Source organism: Prionailurus bengalensis, chromosome E3 (assembly GCF_016509475.1).
Source record: "Prionailurus bengalensis isolate Pbe53 chromosome E3, Fcat_Pben_1.1_paternal_pri, whole genome shotgun sequence".
NCBI classification, from domain to species: Eukaryota; Metazoa; Chordata; class Mammalia; order Carnivora; family Felidae; genus Prionailurus; species Prionailurus bengalensis.
In genome coordinates, this window is record NC_057357.1 from 17,716,819 (window position 1) to 17,734,769 (window position 17,951).

The 17,951-nt window shown below is 44.1% G+C and overlaps 1 protein-coding gene across 2 annotated transcripts in view; it reads right to left on the reverse strand.

Moving 5' to 3' along the window:
* The window catches only part of LOC122471410 (integrin alpha-X-like), a 50,348-nt gene extending 33,973 nt beyond the window's left edge, over positions 1 to 16,375 (reverse strand). The window contains exons 1-14 of one of the 2 annotated variants that reach the window (XM_043559958.1): positions 16,152 to 16,375; positions 15,513 to 15,618; positions 12,282 to 12,385; positions 11,915 to 11,985; positions 11,648 to 11,762; positions 10,137 to 10,267; positions 9,874 to 10,019; positions 9,478 to 9,631; positions 9,019 to 9,169; positions 8,738 to 8,811; positions 8,181 to 8,310; positions 7,929 to 8,071; positions 7,603 to 7,743; positions 7,301 to 7,510 (exon numbers count right to left, since the gene is read on the reverse strand). In XM_043559958.1, coding sequence (XP_043415893.1) covers positions 7,301 to 7,510; positions 7,603 to 7,743; positions 7,929 to 8,071; positions 8,181 to 8,310; positions 8,738 to 8,811; positions 9,019 to 9,169; positions 9,478 to 9,631; positions 9,874 to 10,019; positions 10,137 to 10,267; positions 11,648 to 11,762; positions 11,915 to 11,985; positions 12,282 to 12,385; positions 15,513 to 15,618; positions 16,152 to 16,185 — 1,710 coding nt within the window. In that variant the 5' untranslated portion in view covers positions 16,186 to 16,375. The remainder of the gene's footprint in view (positions 1 to 7,300; positions 7,511 to 7,602; positions 7,744 to 7,928; positions 8,072 to 8,180; positions 8,311 to 8,737; positions 8,812 to 9,018; positions 9,170 to 9,477; positions 9,632 to 9,873; positions 10,020 to 10,136; positions 10,268 to 11,647; positions 11,763 to 11,914; positions 11,986 to 12,281; positions 12,386 to 15,512; positions 15,619 to 16,151) is intronic. The other variant, XM_043559957.1, reaches the window with a different exon arrangement.
* Positions 16,376 to 17,951: the final 1,576 nt, after the last annotated feature.

A 17,951-nucleotide genomic window follows, 5' to 3' on the forward strand; every position in this document is an offset into this window, starting at 1 on the left:
TTTTCCATGTTGTAGAAAATACTAGTATTTCATTCCTTTCATGGCCAAGTAATATTCCATCATATAGGTATTTATTTACAACAGAATTTATCTGCTCATCAGTTAATGGATATTTAGATTATTTCCATCTTTTGGATATTATGAATAATGCCCCTATGAACATTGATGTATAACTTTTTGTGTGGACATAGGGTTTCAATTCTCTTGGGTGGAATTGCTGAGTCATAAGGTAACTCCACGTATAACCTTTTGAGGAACTGCCAGATGTGTTCCAAAGTAGCTGCAGCATTTTACATTCACACCAGCAGTGTTTAAGGATACCAAACATTCAACATTCTCACCAACACTACTTATGATCTATCTTTTTATTCTAGCCATGCCAGTGGCTGTGAAATGGTATCTCACAGTGGTTTTGATTTGCTGATGACTGATGACTAATGATGTTTAACATCTTTTCATGTGCATATTTGTCCTTTGTATATCATCTTTGGAGACATGTCTATTCAAATCCTTTGCCTATTTTTTAATTGAGGGTTTCTTTAACTTTTGCCATGAAAAGAAACCCTCCCTTTTCAGGAGAAACTGCCCCATGGATAAAGTACTCCTGCTAGACAGATATTTGGCAGGATTACTAATGACATGAGGAAATAGTCATAAAGCATCAAAGGAGAAGGGGTGAATAGACAGGCACACAGAGGCAGCCCGACCTAAACTGGCAACAGGGAGCCACCAAGAGAGCCGGCACTGGGTTAGAAGTCAGGAAATTGAAGCCTCCCTCATCACCATTCCTAATCCACTATAAACCTTGGACAAATCACTGATTTTCTCCATGCCCCAGATTTCATCTCCAACGTAGGTTTGCTAATGCCTGGCTTATATACCTTGTAAAGCTGCTGGGGGATTAACAGGTCTGGATAGAGAGCTCACTCAAGAATCAAGTCCTAGATTTACAGAGGAGAAGATGGTGGCATAGGAGGACGCTGGGCTCACTGCGTCCTGCTGGTCACTTAAATTCCACCCACATCTGCCTAAATAACCCAGAAAACCACCAGAAGACTAGCAGAACGGACTCCCCAGACCCAAGCATAGACAAGAGGTCCACAGAAGAGGGTAGGAAGGGTAGAGAGGTGGTGCGTGCTACACGGACTGGTGGGAGGGAGCCAGGGCGTGGAGGGGCAGCCTGCCTGGCAAGGTGGAATCCCATAGTCTGGCTTGAAAAAGCAGAGGGGCCAGACTGCATGAGTTCTGACAGCCAGTGGGACTTAACATCTGGAATGTTATAAGTCACCAGCTCGGCTCAGAGAGCAGGAGGGTGAGAGGACACCAGGAGGGAGAGGTGTTGAGCCCTGGAACACAGAGCTCAGCTCAGCAGGGAACAAAGGCACTGGCCAGCGCCATCTCTCCCTCCCATCCCCCAGCCGAAATTCCAAAGGGAACCATTTCCTGTCACTGAAATTGCTTGCACCACGCAAACACCCAATGCTGTGCTTCTGTGGATCCATCCCTTTGACGGGTCTGCCTGCCTCCCTCCCAGTGCTGCAGGGCCCCTTGTGCAGGGGAACACTGATGGCAAAGTGAGCTAAGCCTGCCCCTCCCGCCCCTGTACACCTACGGGATCCACCCCAGCTAATATGCCAGATCCCATCAAAGCAGCACCACAAGCCTGGCAGTGTGCAAGTAGCCCAGACAGGGGCCACACCACTCCACAGTGAGTCCTGCCCCTGGGAGAGCGGAACATAAAGTACACACCAGTCTGACTGTGGCCCCAGCGGTGGGCTGGGACAGACATCAGGTCTGACTGTGGCCCCACCCACCAACTCAAGTTACTCCAGACAGCACAGGGGAAGTGCCCTGCAGTTCTGCGCCACTCCAGAGACTATCCAAAATGACGAAATGGAAGAATTCTCCTCAAAAGAAACTCCATGAAATAGCAACAGCTAATGAATTGACCAAAAATGATTTAAGCAATATAACAGAAAAAGAATTTAGAATAATCATCATAAAATTAATCGCTGGGTTTGAAAAAAGTATAAAGGACAACAGAGAATCTATTGCTACAGAGATCAAGGGACTAAGAAACAGTCATGAGAGCTAAAAAAAAAATGCTATAAATGAGGTACAAAATAAAATGGAGGCGAACACAGCTCGGATTGAAGAGGCAGAGGAGAGAATAGGTGAATTAGAAGATAAAATTATGGAAAAGGAAGAAGCTGAAAAAAAGAGAGATTAAAAAATCCAGGACTATGAGGTGAAAATTAGAGAACTAAGTGATGCAATGAAATGGAACAATACCTGTATAATAGGAATTCCAGAAGAGAGAGAGAAAGGGGCTGAAAGTGTACTTGAACAAATCATAGCTGAGAATTTCCCTGATCTTGGGAAGGAAAAAGGCATTGAAATCTAAGAGGCACAGAGAACTCCCTTCAGACATAACTTAAATCGATCTTCTGCATGACATAAAATAGTGAAACTGGCAAAATACAAGGATAAAGAGAAAATTCTGAAAGCAGCTAATGCTAAATAGGCCCTAACTTACAAAGGTAGACACATGAGAATAGTCGCAGACCTATCTACTGAACTTTGGCAGGCCAGAAAGGAATGGCAGGAAATCTTCAATGTGATGAACAGAAAAAATATGCAACTGAGAATCCTTTATTCAGCAAGTCTGTCATTCAGAACAGAAGGAGAGATAAAGGTTTTTCCAAACAAACAAAAACTGAAGGAATTCATCACCACTAAACAATCCCTACAAGAGATCCTAAGGGAGATTCTGTGAGTGAAATGATGCAAGAACCACAAAAGACCAGAGAAATCACTACAAGCATAAAACATACAAACATCAAATGACTCTGAACCTATATGTTTCAATAATAACACTGAATGTAAATGGACTAAATGCTCCAAACAAAAGACATAGCGTATCAGAATGGATAAAAAAACAAGACCCATCTATTTTCTGTCTACAAGAGACTCATTTTAGATCTGAAGAGGTCAGGTCCATTCATGCTACTGGAAGTCAAAAGAAAGCTGGAGTAGCCATACTTATATCAGACAAACTAGAATTAAATTAAAGGCTGTAACAAGAGATGAAGAAGGGCATTATAAAATAACTACAGGGTCTATCCATCAGGAAGAGCTAACAATTATAAATGTCTATGCACCAAATACGGGAACCCCCAAATATATAAAACAATTAATCACAAACATAAGCAACCTTATTGATAATAATGTGGTAATTGCAGGAAACTTTAATACTCCACTTACAACAATGGATAGATCATCTAGACACAGGATCAATAAGGAAACAAGGGCCCTGAATGAGACATTGGATCAGATGGACTTGACAGATATATTTAGAACTCTGCATCCCAAAGCAACACAATATACTTTCTTTTCAAGTGCACATGGAACATTCTCCAAGAGAGATCACATACTGGGCCACAAAACAGCCCTTCATAAGTATACAAGAATTGAAAGCATATTATGCATACTTTCAGACCACAATGCTATGAAGCTTGAAATCAACCACAGGAAAAAGTCTGGAAAACCTCCAAAAGCATGGAGGTTAAAGAACACCCTACTAAAGAAGGAATGGGTCAACCAGACAATTAGAGAAGAAATTAAAAAATATATGGAAACAAATGAAAATGAAAATACAATGATACTAATGCTTTGGGATGCAGCGAAGGCAGTCCTGAGAGGAAAATGCATTGCAATCCAGGCCTATCTCAAGAAACAAGAAAAATCCCAAATACAAAATCTAACAGCACACCTAAAGGAAATAGAGCAGAACAGCAAAGACACCCCAAACCCAGCAGAAGAACAGAAATAAATATCAGAGCAGAAATAAACAATATAGAATCTAAAAAAACTGTAGAGCAGATGAATGAAACCAAGAGTTGGTTTTTTGAAAAAATAAACAAAATTGATAAACCTCTAGCCAGGCCTCTCAAAAAGAAAAGGGAGATGACCCAAATAAAATCATGAATGAAAATGGAATTATTACAACCAATCCCTCAGAAATACAAGCAATTATCAGGGAATACTATGAAAAATTATATGCCAACAAACTGGACAATCTGGAAGAAATGGACAAATTCCTAAGCACCCACACACTTCCAAACCTCAAACAGGAAGAAATAGAAAACTTGAACAGACCCATAACCAGCGAAAAAATTGTATCAGTTATCAAAAATCTCCCAACAAATAAGAGTCCAGGACAAGATGGCTTCCCTGGGGAATTCTACCACACATTTAAAGCAGAGATAATACCTATCCTTCTCAAGCTTTTCCAAAATAGAAACAGAAGAAAAACTTCCAGACTCATTCTATGAAGCCAACATTACTTTGATTCCTAAACCAGACAGAGACCCAGAAAAAAAAAAGAGAACTACAGGCCAATATCCCTGATGAATATGGATGCAAAAATTCTCAACAAGATACTAGCAAATCGAATTCAACAGCATATAAAAAGAATTATTCACCATGACCAAGTGGGATTCATTCCTGGGCTGCAGGGCTGGTTCAACATTCCCGAATCAATCAATGTGATACATCACATTAATAAAAGAAAAGATAAGAACCATATTATCCTGTCAATCAATGCAGAAAAAGCATTTGACAAAATTCAGCATCCTTTCTTAATAAAAACCCTCGAGAACGTAGGGATAGAAGGAACATACATAAACATCATAAAAACCAATTATGAAAAGCCCACAGCTAATATCATCCTCAATGGGGAAAAACTGAGAGCTTTCCTCCTGAGATCAGGAACACAGGGGGATGTCCACTCTCACCGCTGTTGTTATTAGTGTTGGGAGTGCTAGCGTCAGCAATCAGACAACAAAAGGAAATCAAAGGATCAAAATTGGCAATGATGAAGTCAAGCTTTCACTTTTTGCAGATGACATAATAGTATACATGGAAAACCTGATAGATGCAGCCAAAAGTCTGCTACAACTGATACAGGAATTCAGCCAAGTCGCAGGATACAAAATCAATGTACAGAAATCAGTTGCATTCTTATACACTAACAATGAAGCAACAGAAAGACAAATAAAGAAACTTATCCCATTCACAACTGCACCAAGAAGCATAAAATACTTAGGAATAAACTTAACCAAAGATGTAAAAGATCTGTATGCTGAAAACTTTAGAAAGCTTATGAAGGAAATTGAAGAAGATATAAAGGAATGGAAAAACATTCCATGCTCATGGATTGGAAGAATAAATATTGTTAAAATGTCAATACTACCCAAAGCTATCTACACATTCAATGCAATCCCAATCAAAATTGCACCAGCATTCTTCTCGAAACTAGAACAAGCAATCCTAAAATTTGTATGGAACTACAAAAGGCCCCGAGTAGCCTAAGTAATTTTGAAGAAGACCAAAGCGGCAGGCATCACAATCCCAGAATTCAGCCTCTACTACAAAGCTGTCATCATCAAGACAGCATGGTATTGGTGCAAAAACAGACACATAGACCAATGGAATCGAATAGAAACCCCAGAATTAGACCCACAAATGTATGGCCAACTCATCTTTGACAAAGCAGGAAAGAATATCCAATGGAAAAAAGACAGTCTCTTTAACAAATGGTGCTGGGAGAACTGGACAGCAACATGCAGGAGCATGAAACTAGACCACTTTCTTACACCATTCACAAAAATAAACTCAAAATGGATAAAGGACCTGAATGTGAGACAGGAAACCAACAAAACCCTAGAGGAGAAAGCAGGAAAAAAAACCTCTCTGGCCTCAGCTGCAGCAATTTCTTACTTGAAACAACTCCAAAGGCAAGGGAATTAAAAGCAAAAATGAACTATTGGGACTTCATGAAGATAAAAAGCTTCTGCACTGCAATGGAAACAATCAACAAATCTAAAGGCAACCAAGGGAATGGGAAAAGATATTTGCAAATGACATATCGGACAAAGGGCTGGTATCCAAATCTATAAAGAGCTCACCAAACTCCACACCCGAAAAACAAATAACCCAGTGAATAAATGGGCAGAAAACATGAATAGACACTTCTCTAAAGAAGACATCCAGATGGCCAACAGGCACATGAAAAGCTGCTCAACGTCGCTCCTCATCTGGGAAATACAAATCAAAACCACACTCAGATATCACCTCACGCCAGTCAGAGTGGCCAAAATGAACAAATCAGGAGACTATAGATGCTGGAGAGGATGTGGAGAAACGGGAACCCTCTTGCACTGTTGGTGGGAATGCAAACTGGTGCAGCCGCTCTGGAAAACAGTGTGGAGGTTCCTCAAAAAATTAAACATAGGGGCGCCTGGATGGCGCAGTCGGTTAAGCGTCCGACTTCAGCCAGGTCACGATCTCGCGGTCCGTGAGTTCGAGCCCCGCGTCAGGCTCTGGGCTGATGGCTCGGAGCCTGGAGCCTGTTTCCGATTCTGTGTCTCCCTCTCTCTCTGCCCCTCCCCCGTTCATGCTCTGTCTCTCTCTGTCCCCCCCAAAAAATAAATAAACGTTGAAAAAAAATTAAACATAGATCTACCCTATGACCCAGCAATAGCACTGCTAGGAATTTACCCAAGGGATACAGGAGTACTGATGCATAGGGGCACTTGTACTCCAATGTTTATAGCAGCACTCTCAACAATAGCTAAATTATGGAAAGAACATAAATGTCCATCAACTGATGAATGGATAAAGAAAATGGATAAAGAATGGATAAAAGAAATTTTATATACACAACGGAATACTACGTGGCAATGAGAAAGAATAAAATATGGCCTTTTGTAGCAATGTGGATGGAACCGGAGAGTGTTATGCTAAGTGAAATAAGCCATACAGAGAAAGACAGATACCATACGTTTTCACTCTTATGTGGATCCTGAGAAACTTAACAGAAGACCATGGTGGAGGGGAAGAAAAGAAAAGAGGTTAAAGAGGGAGGGAGCCAAAACACAAGAGACTCTTAAAAACTGAGAACAGACTGAGGGTTGATGGGGGGTGGGAGGGAAGGGAGGGTGGGTGATGGGTACTGAGGAGGGCACCTGTTGGGTTGAGCACTGGGTGTTGTATGGAAACCAATTTGACAATAAATTTCATATTAAAAAAAAAAAGAATCAAGTCCTCATAGAAACAGGGAACATACCAATGTGTCCGTATCTAAAGTTCCAGATTTTCCTTGCTGCCTACAAGGTGCCCAGGGCTAGGCAAAGGAAGCAAGATAAGGAAAAGGAGAATTTTCTTGGTGGCAGTGCAGAAGACAGGGAGAAGCAAGGAGGAGGTGGTTGTAACAACAGAATTTGCGACCAGTCCTCACCTGACTGTGGGAGGGGTTGATGCCCAGTTCTGAGGTTCCATGAAATAGGTAGACAGCACCCCGGTTCTCCTGCTCTCCTGGGGCCCCAATGGCCACATCTGTCAGCTTGTCCCCATTCACATCCCCCAGCACTGTCAAGGCTGCCCCAAAGCGGCCCCAGGGGTGGCCCTGCTCCCCACAGAGAATGACCTCACACTGCCATCTAGCTCTCTGAAGAACAAAACAAGTGTCAGGACCCAACCAGGCAACCCCTCCACCCCACACCCAGGTCCCACCCAGCCCAGGTCTCATCAGACACTTACCCCCAGGGGCAAGTGGCACATGGACACCTGCCCCCCCCGGGTTGGCTTGTAGTAATGTGGAGCCCCAATGAGGACGAGGTCAGAGTTGCCATCTCTGTTCACATCGACAGAGCAGAGGGAGGCCCCAAAGTAGGAACCAATCTGGAGGATAGAGTGTGAAGTCATCCTGCCTACCTCTGTCAGAGGCATCCCCTTCTAGGATAGGTCCCTCCTCTCCCCAGTCACCAGGGACTTCCCCCATGGATCCCAAAACCCCTTGTCCTCCCTCTCTGCCCCTGAAGACCCTGCCACCCTCGTGTTTCACTCTGGCTTCCTCTACATCCAACCTGGGTCCCTGCAACTTCAGCCTTCGGCCTCCATTGCCCGGATGCCTGAGTGAAGATGACAACCTTCCCAGTATGCTGATGGCGGGGGGCCCCCAGGATCAGGATCTTCACCCCCTTCCAAAGTGCCAGCTCAGTGGAGTAACCTGAGGGGGGCAGGCCTCAGCATAAAAGCTTCCTCCTTACTCCCCGAGCTCCTGCCCTTCCCAGGCAGTTCATCTCCCTCCTGTGCCCCCAATCACAGCCTTTTCTCACCTAGATAAGAGTCCCTCATGTCCACATTCTCTTGAGACATGTTGATGAAAGTGGGGCTCATATTTTGGGGGTATAGGAAGGCTCCTCCAGACCAGCTGAAGCTCCCCACAGCCCCCAGAACTGGCCCGTCCTGGGAGGAAAGGATTCCAGGGCTAAGCAGGTTTGAGTCAAAAAAAGACAGCCTATTCTAAAGCAATGCCTACCACTGATTCCACTTTTCTTTTTTCATGTTTACTTATTTTGAGACAGAGAGAGAGAGAGAGAGAACGAGAAGCAGGTGGGCAGAAAGAGAGGGAGGAAGAGAATCCCAAGCAGTCTCCATGCCAATAGCACAGAGCCCAATACACAGAGCTCAATCCCACAAACCGCTAAATTATGACCTGAGCCAAAATCAAGAGCTGGACACACAACAGACTGAGCCACCCAGGTGCCCCCTGACTCCATTTATTATTTGGAATTCTCTTTCTCCACTCATTCATCTAACACCTATCCTTACCTTCCCTCCTCCCACCACTCCCTACCTCCTACATCAGTGGCCTGAAAACAGCCCCACTCACAGGTGAGAACACAGCGCTGAAACCCTCTTGGGACATCTCCAATTCAAAGGAACTACTGCTTATGGTCTGCGTACCTGGAAGAAGACATGACACCAGGGTTCCAGGGGGAAATACAGGCTTTACCAAGTCTGAAAAGGACATCTCAGCTTTAGAAGATCTAATGTTGGACATTAATACCCAAAGGGAGGAATTGGTGGCTATGACAAGTGGGTCCAGGTCCAAGAAGGGAAAGCATTTATGGGTTATGGCTTCTAAAGTGAGTACTTTCATCTCTGACTTACCCTCAATGGCAAAGATCTTCTCTTTCAGTTGGTTTTGAATGTCTCTCAAAGCATCAAAATTCTCCACTTGAAAAATGTGCTCATGGGAGGGCTTCGATGCAATGTCATTTAATTCTTTCTGGGAATGTGGATTTTGAAAAGCCAATCCCACCTGTCCCCAACAAAGACAAACTCAGTGAAAATAATAATAAATTTAATATGCCTGCCACACGCTGGGTGCATATCCCCCGATAACTCCACAAGGTCAGTATTATTACACTCTGTGTACAGATGAGAAAAATGAGGCTCAGACAACATCAGGGAATTTAAAGAAAAGGATCAGGGTCCCCAGGCTGGAACACAGCTTTCATATTGAAGGTAGTAGACGCTGAGAGAGCTGAGGTTTTTGTCCTAGAAAGGGAAGTTGCTTTAAGAGGAAGTGAAGGGAGGAAGCGGTGGGAGGGCATTTCCACATCCTACCCCAACTGCATAGCGAATGATACCGGCAGCTTCAGCCCTAGGGATAACATCCTCATAACCCAGGGGGTCTCCTTGTTTCTGACCATCAGTGATGACAATAAGGATCTTGGAGGCATCTTTTCGGGCCCCCCTTGAGGCACTGAACAGTTGATTTCTGTCAGAGAAGAAGATCCAAAGACCTGTGAACAGAACTGCTACTGGTCCCTTATGCCTTTTGAGAACAAGTTGTTTACCCTTTCTCTTGGAGGTCCCAGTCCCACCTGTAGGCCCCCAGCTTGGTGAGGAGACCACAGGCTGAATTTCTGTCCCAGCCTGTCCCTCTCTCGTGGAGATAGGTGAGGCCTAAAGGAAGACCCAGATGCTTTGGGGAAGGACCCCGGAGAAGGGAGGACTCACGTAACCATTTGGATGGCTGTAGCTGTGTAAGTGAACCCTCGCAGCTGTTGTACCGAATCCAACAGGCCTAGTGGGTTTGAGCTGTATATGAAGTCTTTGAAAGTGAAGTGCACCCAGGAATGGTGGGAGAACTGCATCAGAGAGAACTGGGAGAATTGAAGGGGGCTGGGAGCCAAGGCCACTTGACCAAAACCCCAGGCACCCCACCCACAAACCTCCCACAGGGCCCCTGCACACTTGCCTTCCCTCCCCCAAGGACACACCTGGGTGCTAGGTCTCTGGAACTGGCTCATAACGGCCTTCACAAAATTCAACATCTTGGTAAAATCTCTGAAGGAGATGCTGCCTGAGCCATCGATCAGGAACACAATATCCTGCTCCTGCCTCGGACACTCTGAGAAAGGAAGTGGCACCAGTTCTCCAAGGAACACTCCCAGAGCCCAGAACCTCAGCATCCTGGCCACAAGAACTCACTGCCCCCCAACCCAGGGACCTCCCTAACCCCTGCCTAGAATAGGGTCCTTTGGCCTCCTTAAGTCCCTAAAGAGGCTATATCTGTGATTCAGCTGCTCACACCTGTGTAGTCAGCCTAGGTGATAAAAAAGTGAAGTTCCTCCAATCCAGATGGTAAGAAATGGGGAGCCCCTCCTTCTACCTTGGCTGTCTGTGCCCCTCTCCCAAGCCCTATCCCACTCCCTCTCCCATATCCCCATGATCCAGCAATGAAAGGAGCCTGCTTCAGCCCCTGGCCAGAATCTGTCCTCATTACTCAATGCCAAACTGTGCTTTTGTTAAATATTTTTAATGTCATCCCTGGAAATAACCACACACTGGCCCTCTTCTGTTCTCAGCTTAAATATGGGCCCCTATTCCCCTCCTGAGTGTATTCAAAATTGGTCAAAAAGAGGAAGCTCTCCCAGTTCTCCAAGAAGAGACCTCCCAGCCTCCCTCTTTCATTCCAGAGGTTCCCACCAGACAGTGGTGTCCTGGGTGTTCTTATGGGAGCCCAGATTCCTATGGGCAAAGTCTAGGAGGTGCTAGAAGAGAACTCCATTCAGTGGCCAGATGTCAGTTTCCCCAAGGGCTTGAGTGGAAATGTGAAACCAGGGAGGGGCCTAGTGTGCACACATACATTCATGCATACATATTCACATACACATACATTTGTGCATGTGCACAAACAAACCCATGCATACTCATATGCACACATATACACACATACTCATATATATACACTCATGTAAATATACATACAGGCACATATGCATGTGCATATATATGCACACATATATACATCCATGTACATAGACACACACACACATACACACACTGCTCAGATTGTCTGCGCCTTCATCATTCTTTCCCATTCTGTTACACAAATTGGTTATACCCCAGGGCGTATTGACTGAAAATAAATTCCCTTCTCCCTAAAAATAATAGCAGCTAACATTAATTGAGCCCTCACTATGTGCTAAACCTTGGCCATGGATCATCTTATGTCATTCTCAGGGTTGGGTGTCATTATCCCCATCTCACAAATGAAGAAACTGAAGCTCCAAGAGGGTTAGGTCATAGAAAAGTGGAACAGTAATGTGGCAAGATGTGAAAGCATACAGTGACTACCCAACTCAAGTCTGGAACTGCTATACCATCCAGTACATATTTTTTCCAGATGTCTTTTTTATCCACTCTGGCAAAAGTGTCTCTGGCCCACTACACTCCCAATCACAAGTGTGTGGGCTCCTCAAAGGAACCAGTAGCCCCCAACACTCACCCTTCAGGGCAGCCGGGAGCTTCTGGGCCTGCCAGGAAGGGGAAACCAGCAGGAAACAGAACCCAGTCAAGTACATGTTCTCCTTGCATGTATGGTGCACTGTGGGGCCACAGGCCTAAGGACAGAGGTGTCTGATGGGAGGGGCTGTCCCTGCTTCCATTCCATCCTTCCAACCCAGTATTTTCACACTCCCCAAAGTCCCCAGCCCCACTAACCCCAGGTCCCCATTCTTCCCTTCAGGACAGCTCTGCAACCCAGGTAACTCACCAGCAGTTGAGAGGGTTTGGTTGAGGCTGCCAGGGACAGGCCCAAGGACATGTTAACTGCTTCTGGGGGGACTGAGGAGACAGATATGTGCATGGTCACCCTCAGATCTGTGTAAGATCTGGGCAGGGGTCACCTCAACCCTGCAAGACAAGGAGGTCTGGAAAGTGAAGGGGGCTTTCAGGTCTTGATAGAGCCATGATGGTAAGGGGTGTGATGGACAAAGAGGCTATGAAGGGATCAGGAAGCTTGTCTGAGGGTAAGGGTCTGCAGACAGAGCTGGAACTGGGAAGTGCATCTTTTGTGCTCCCCCCAGGTCCCCAGAGCAGTGGAGTTTGGACCTGGGTCCCAGGGAGAGGCAGTGACTCACTCTTCAGGCGGATGGGCTCACACTTGCCCGTTCTATAGTCACACTGGTAGAGGCTACCTGTTTGGTTGGCAGCCTTTATCTCCTGGGGGGCTCCAACCACCACCCTGGGGGGAGGAAGACAAAGAACACTGAAGTTAAGAATATGGACAGTGGAACCAGACTGCCACTCGGCAAGTTTGCTTCATCTCTAAGCCTCAGAGTCCTTATTTGCAAAGTGGAGATTAATAACAATTTAAGTTACCCATGGGAGGGGTTTTTGTCTGTTTTGTTCTCCTGTATATGTCTGGCTCCTTTAGTAGTAAGTGCTCAATAAATATTTCTTGAAAAGTTGATCCTTACCTATCTTATAAGATTATTATGATGACGAAATTAGTACTCACCTAGAAATGCAAATCAAAACTACATGGAGATATCACCTCACACCTGTCAGAATGGCTAAAATCAATACAAGAAACAAAAGGTGTTGGCAAGGATATGGAAAAAGGACCCCTCATGTATAGTTGGTGAGAATGCAAACTGGTGCAGTCACTGTGGAAAACAGTATGGAGTTTCCTCAAAGGGCTACAAATAGAACTACTGTATGATCCAGCAATCACACTCTTGGGTATGTACCCAAAGAATACAAAAATACTAACTCAAAAGGATACATGCACCCCTGTGTCTATAGCAGGATTATTTACAGTAGCCAAGATATGGAAGTAGCCCAAATGTCAATTGATGAATGGATAAAGAAGATGTGGGATACACACACACACACACACACACACACTATATATATATGTATATATATACATATATATATATATATATATATATATATATATCTGCACCAGTTTGCATTCTCACCAACTGTACATGAGGGGTCCTTTTTTCCATATCCTTGCCAACACCTGTTGTTTCTTGTGTTGACTTTAGCCATTCTGACAGGTGTGAGGTGATATCTTAGTGTAGCTTTGATTTGCATTTCTAGGTGAGTACTAATTTAGTCATCACAGCAATCTTATGTATTCAGCCATAAAAAAGAATGACATTTTGCCATTTGCAGTGAAATAGATGGAGCTAGAGAGTGTAATGGTAAGTGAAATAAGTCAGTGAAATAAGTGAAATAAGTCAATAATATGATTTCATTCATGTGGAATCTAAGAAAAAAAATAAATGAACAAAGGAGAAAAGAGAGAGAGAGAGAAACCAAGCAACAGATTCTTAATTATAGAGAATAAACTGATGGTTACCAGAGGAGAAGGGTAGGGTTATGGGTTAAATAGGTGATAACGATTAAGGAGTGCATTTGTTGTGTACGGTACTGGCACAAAAACAAGACACTTAGATCAATGGAACAGAATAGAGAACCCAGAAATGGACCCAGAAATGTATGGCCAACTAATTTTTGACAAAGCAGGAAAGAATATCCGATGGAATAAAGACAGTCTCTTCAGCAAATGGTGCTGGGGAAAACTGGACAGCGACATGCGAAAAATGAACCTGGATCACTTTCTTACACCGTACAAAAAAATAAACTCAAACTGGATGAAAGACATAAATGTAAGACAGGAAACCATCAAAATTCTCAAAGAGAAAGCAGGCAAAAGCCTCTTTGACTTTGGCTGCAGCAACTTCTCACTCAACACGTCTCCAGAAGCAAGGGAAACAAAAGCAAAAATGAACTATTGGGACCTGATCAAAATAAAAAACTTCCACACAGCGAAGGAAACAATCAGCAAAACTAAAAGGGAACCAATGGAATGGGAGAAGATATTTGCAAATAACATATCAAATAAAGGCTTAGTATCCAAAATCTACAAAGAACTTATCAAACTCAACACCCAAAAAACAAATAATCCGTGAAGAAATGGGCAAAAGACATGAATAGACACTTCTCCAAAGAAGACATCCAGATGGCCAACCGACACATGAAAAAATGCTCCACATCACTCATCATCAGGGAAATACAAATCAAAACCACAATGAGATATCACCTCACACCTGTGAGAATGGCTAACATTAATAACTCAGGCAACAACAGATGTTGACGAGGATGCAGAGGAAGAGGATCTCTTTTGCACTGCTGGTGGGAATGCAGACTGGTGCAGTCACTCTGGAAAACAGTACGGAGGTTCCTCAAAAAATTAAAAATTTAAGTACGTTATTTATCCAAAGTATTTATCCAAGGGATACAGGTGTGCTATTTCTAGGGGCACATACACCCCAATGTTTATAGCAGTGCTATCAACAATAACCAAAGTATGGAAAGGACCCAAATGTCCATTGACAGATGAATGAATAAAGAAGATGTGGTATAGCCAAAGCATAAGAGACTCTTAAAAACTGAGAACAAACTGAGGGCTGATGGGAGGTGGGAGGGAGGGGAGGGTGGGTGATGGGTATTGAGGAGGGCACCTTTTGGGATGAGCACTGGGTGTTGTATGGAAACTAATTTGACAATAAACTTCATATATTGAAAAAAAAAAAGAAGATGTAGTATATAAATACAATGAAGTATTACTGGGCAATCAAAAAGAATGAAACCTTGCCATTTGTAACTATGTGGATGGAACTGAAGGGTATTATGCTAAGATAAATTAGTCAGAGAAAGACAAATATCATATGACTTCACTCATATGAGGAATTTAAGATACAAAACAGATGAGCGTAAGTGAAGGGAGGCAAAAATAATATAAAAACAGGGAGGAGGACAAAACATAAAAGACTCTTAAGTATAGAAAACAAACAGAGGATTACTGGAGGCATTGTGGGAGGGGGGATGGTCTAAATGGGTAAGGGGCATTAAGGAATCTACTCCTGAAATCATTGTTGCACCATATGCTAACTAACTTGGATATAATTAAACAACAAATAAATTAAAAGGAATGCATTTTTTGTGATGAGCACCAGATGATGTATGGAATTTTGCATCACTCTATTTTACACCTGAAACTAATATAGCACTATAAGTTAACTACACTGGAATTTAAATTTAAAATTTTTAAATAAAATAAATCAGTGATCACATAAAGCATGCTTGGCACAGTGCTGGGCACTTAGAAAGTGCTCAATAAATGTTAGTTGTAATCATCAAGATGGCAAGACAGTACCTGCTTTCAGTACAACTCTCATATCCCTAAGAGAATTTCTACACCGGGCACTGGAGAAGAGAATCATGGGGAAGGATAGGACTTTGTGCATGGAAAGGAGTTGATGAGAACCAAAAGCCAGTCACCACCCAGTCCTCACCAGGAGTTGGCATACTGGACCACACTGTATCCAAACCCAGCACTCTCCATAAGGAAGGTTGTTGGCTGGTCTGTGTCCAAGTTGAAACAGAGAGAAGAAGCCAAGCCTGGGAAAGTGAGGTGAGAAGAGAAGCTCTGAAGAAGGGTCTTCCTCCTATTCCATCTCCCCAGACCCCAGATTTGCTCTCCTCTCCAGGTCCAATGCCCTAGTGTCTCCTGGACTTCTGAACTCTTAGGCTCAGGCTTCCCCCAGTCCTGCTTCTCTCCTGCAGGAAGTCCAGAGACAGCTCTTCACTCATTGGCTTTCTGGAAAGTTTCAATTCTCCATTTTCACAGAGAAACACCCAGACTCTAACTCCTTTGCCACCCTGGGGCTTCTAGGAGAAAGAGTCCAGGAAAACTTGGGCCAAGGTGACATTGTGAACAGAGCACAAGGTTGACTTGTTCTACCTACTTGGGAAATCTCTAGATTGTTCAGGCAACTGTCCCCTCCCTCTCCCTCCAAAAACTCCAGATACCAAGCCCTGTGTAACTCCAGATCCCTCCCCTAATGTCTGCGTCCAAAACATGTACATTCTCAGCTCTTTCCCTATCTGGACCCCAATGCTCTCACGTCTCTTCATTGGAGCCCACCACTTACCCATCAACAGGAGGAAGGTCCTGATCATGGTCATGACTGGAAGGTAAGATATGGGCTTCTGAATTCCTCAGCCACTGAGGGAACTGGACAAAGGTACAGAGGGGCCAGTGAGCAGAGAGGTAGTCAGGAGAATAGAAGCAGAGAGGGAAGTTGTCAGCATGACTCAGAGGTGGAGGGCGGAGAATAGGACTAAAATAAACAGAGAAAGGGGCTGAAGCAGCCCACACATCCTGGGTCCAAGAGTCTTTCTAACCAGAGATGGCTTGCTTCTTTTGCTTTACCAAACTAGACTTAAATGAATGCAAATCCCCTCCCTGCCTCACCTCTTTAGCTTCTCTAGTTGTACAGGCAGAAGTTTCCTCTTGACCTTGAAACTTCAGTTAGCCTGGGGAGGGAAAACAGGCAGATGCCAGGGTCAATTTAGGGCCCTAATGGAGACTCTGGTGGGTACTCTCAGACCTGGAAACCTCTGGGCTAAGAAGCAAGCATCTGGACCTTAGGAGGAAAATGGAGTGGGCATTTAGTCATTTACTCAACAAGCCTCATTTGAGGCTAATTACGCATCTCTCTATTAGCAAAGAGATAAAACACAAACCACAAGGCCCAGCCCTGGGGTCAGTAGAGAAGGCAAATGTGCAAAGAGCAAGGTATTGCTATGAGATGAGAAGCCCATTGACCACAGAGTACCTTACTCACTTAGAAGGGTGTCTATTTCTGAAAAGGATTCCTGGCACTTGAGCTGAGTTTTGAAGGCAACTGACTATAGGGGAGCATATTTCAGAAGGGGTAGCCAAATGTGACCAAGGCATGAGACTGGAGGGCCTCTTGGGAAACCAGTGATGGTAAACCAGAGAGTGGGAGGTGGGAAGTGACAAGAGATGAGGTCAGTGCCATGGAGGAAGGGGAGAAGGGGAAGCAGGCCCCAAGTCTGGAAAGCCCCCTTAAGGTATGTTGATTTTATCCTGAGGGCAGAGGGAAGCATTGAATCAAATTGGGAAGACTGAAATCTTCAAATTTACATTTCAGAAAGCTAGAAAGAGGAGCAGTATGGGGGATAGTTTCATTGGGAACTAGCTGGAGACAGACCAGCTAAGAGAGAGGTAACGGGGCCCTGTGGGATGAGCTAGTGGCCATGGGGATGGACTGGAGGCTGACTGGTCTCTAAGGGGAAGACAGTGGTGATGGTCCCTGAGCACACTTGGAGGAAGGGAGGGACAATGGACTAGGATAGTTACGGTTTTTAGAAAGCCAAAATTTAGTCTTTAAGAGCTTGGGCTCTCAATCTCTCTAGGCTCCAGTTTCCTCTTCCACAAAATGAGGGTGATAATAAAACTACGTATCTCCTAGGGTGTCTGGGTGGCTCAGTCAGTTAAGCATCCAACTCTAAATTTCAGTTCAGGAGATGATCTTATGGTTTGTGAGTTTGAGCCCCGCATCAAGCTCTGCACTGACAGCATGGAGCCTGCTTGGGATTCTCTCCCTTTCTGACCCTCCCCACTCGTGTTCTCTCTCTCCCTCCCTCTCTCTCTCTCTCTGTAAAAATAAATAAACATTTTTTAAAACTTTAAAAGTACACATTTCCTATTGTTTGTTTCTGGGAAGGTTGAATTAGTATGAAATTCTGAGAAAAATGTATATGAGCTTCTGTCATTGGCTATTATGAGTACTATGCTCTGACGATTATTGTGTTAGGTAAGAGGGGCCTGAAGGCCTTCCAAGAGAAGATGTCCTAGAGGCAGTTGAGTGAATGGGGCTAGAGCTCAGGAGACAATTCTGGGTTGGAGAAGAGTTTTGGATCCA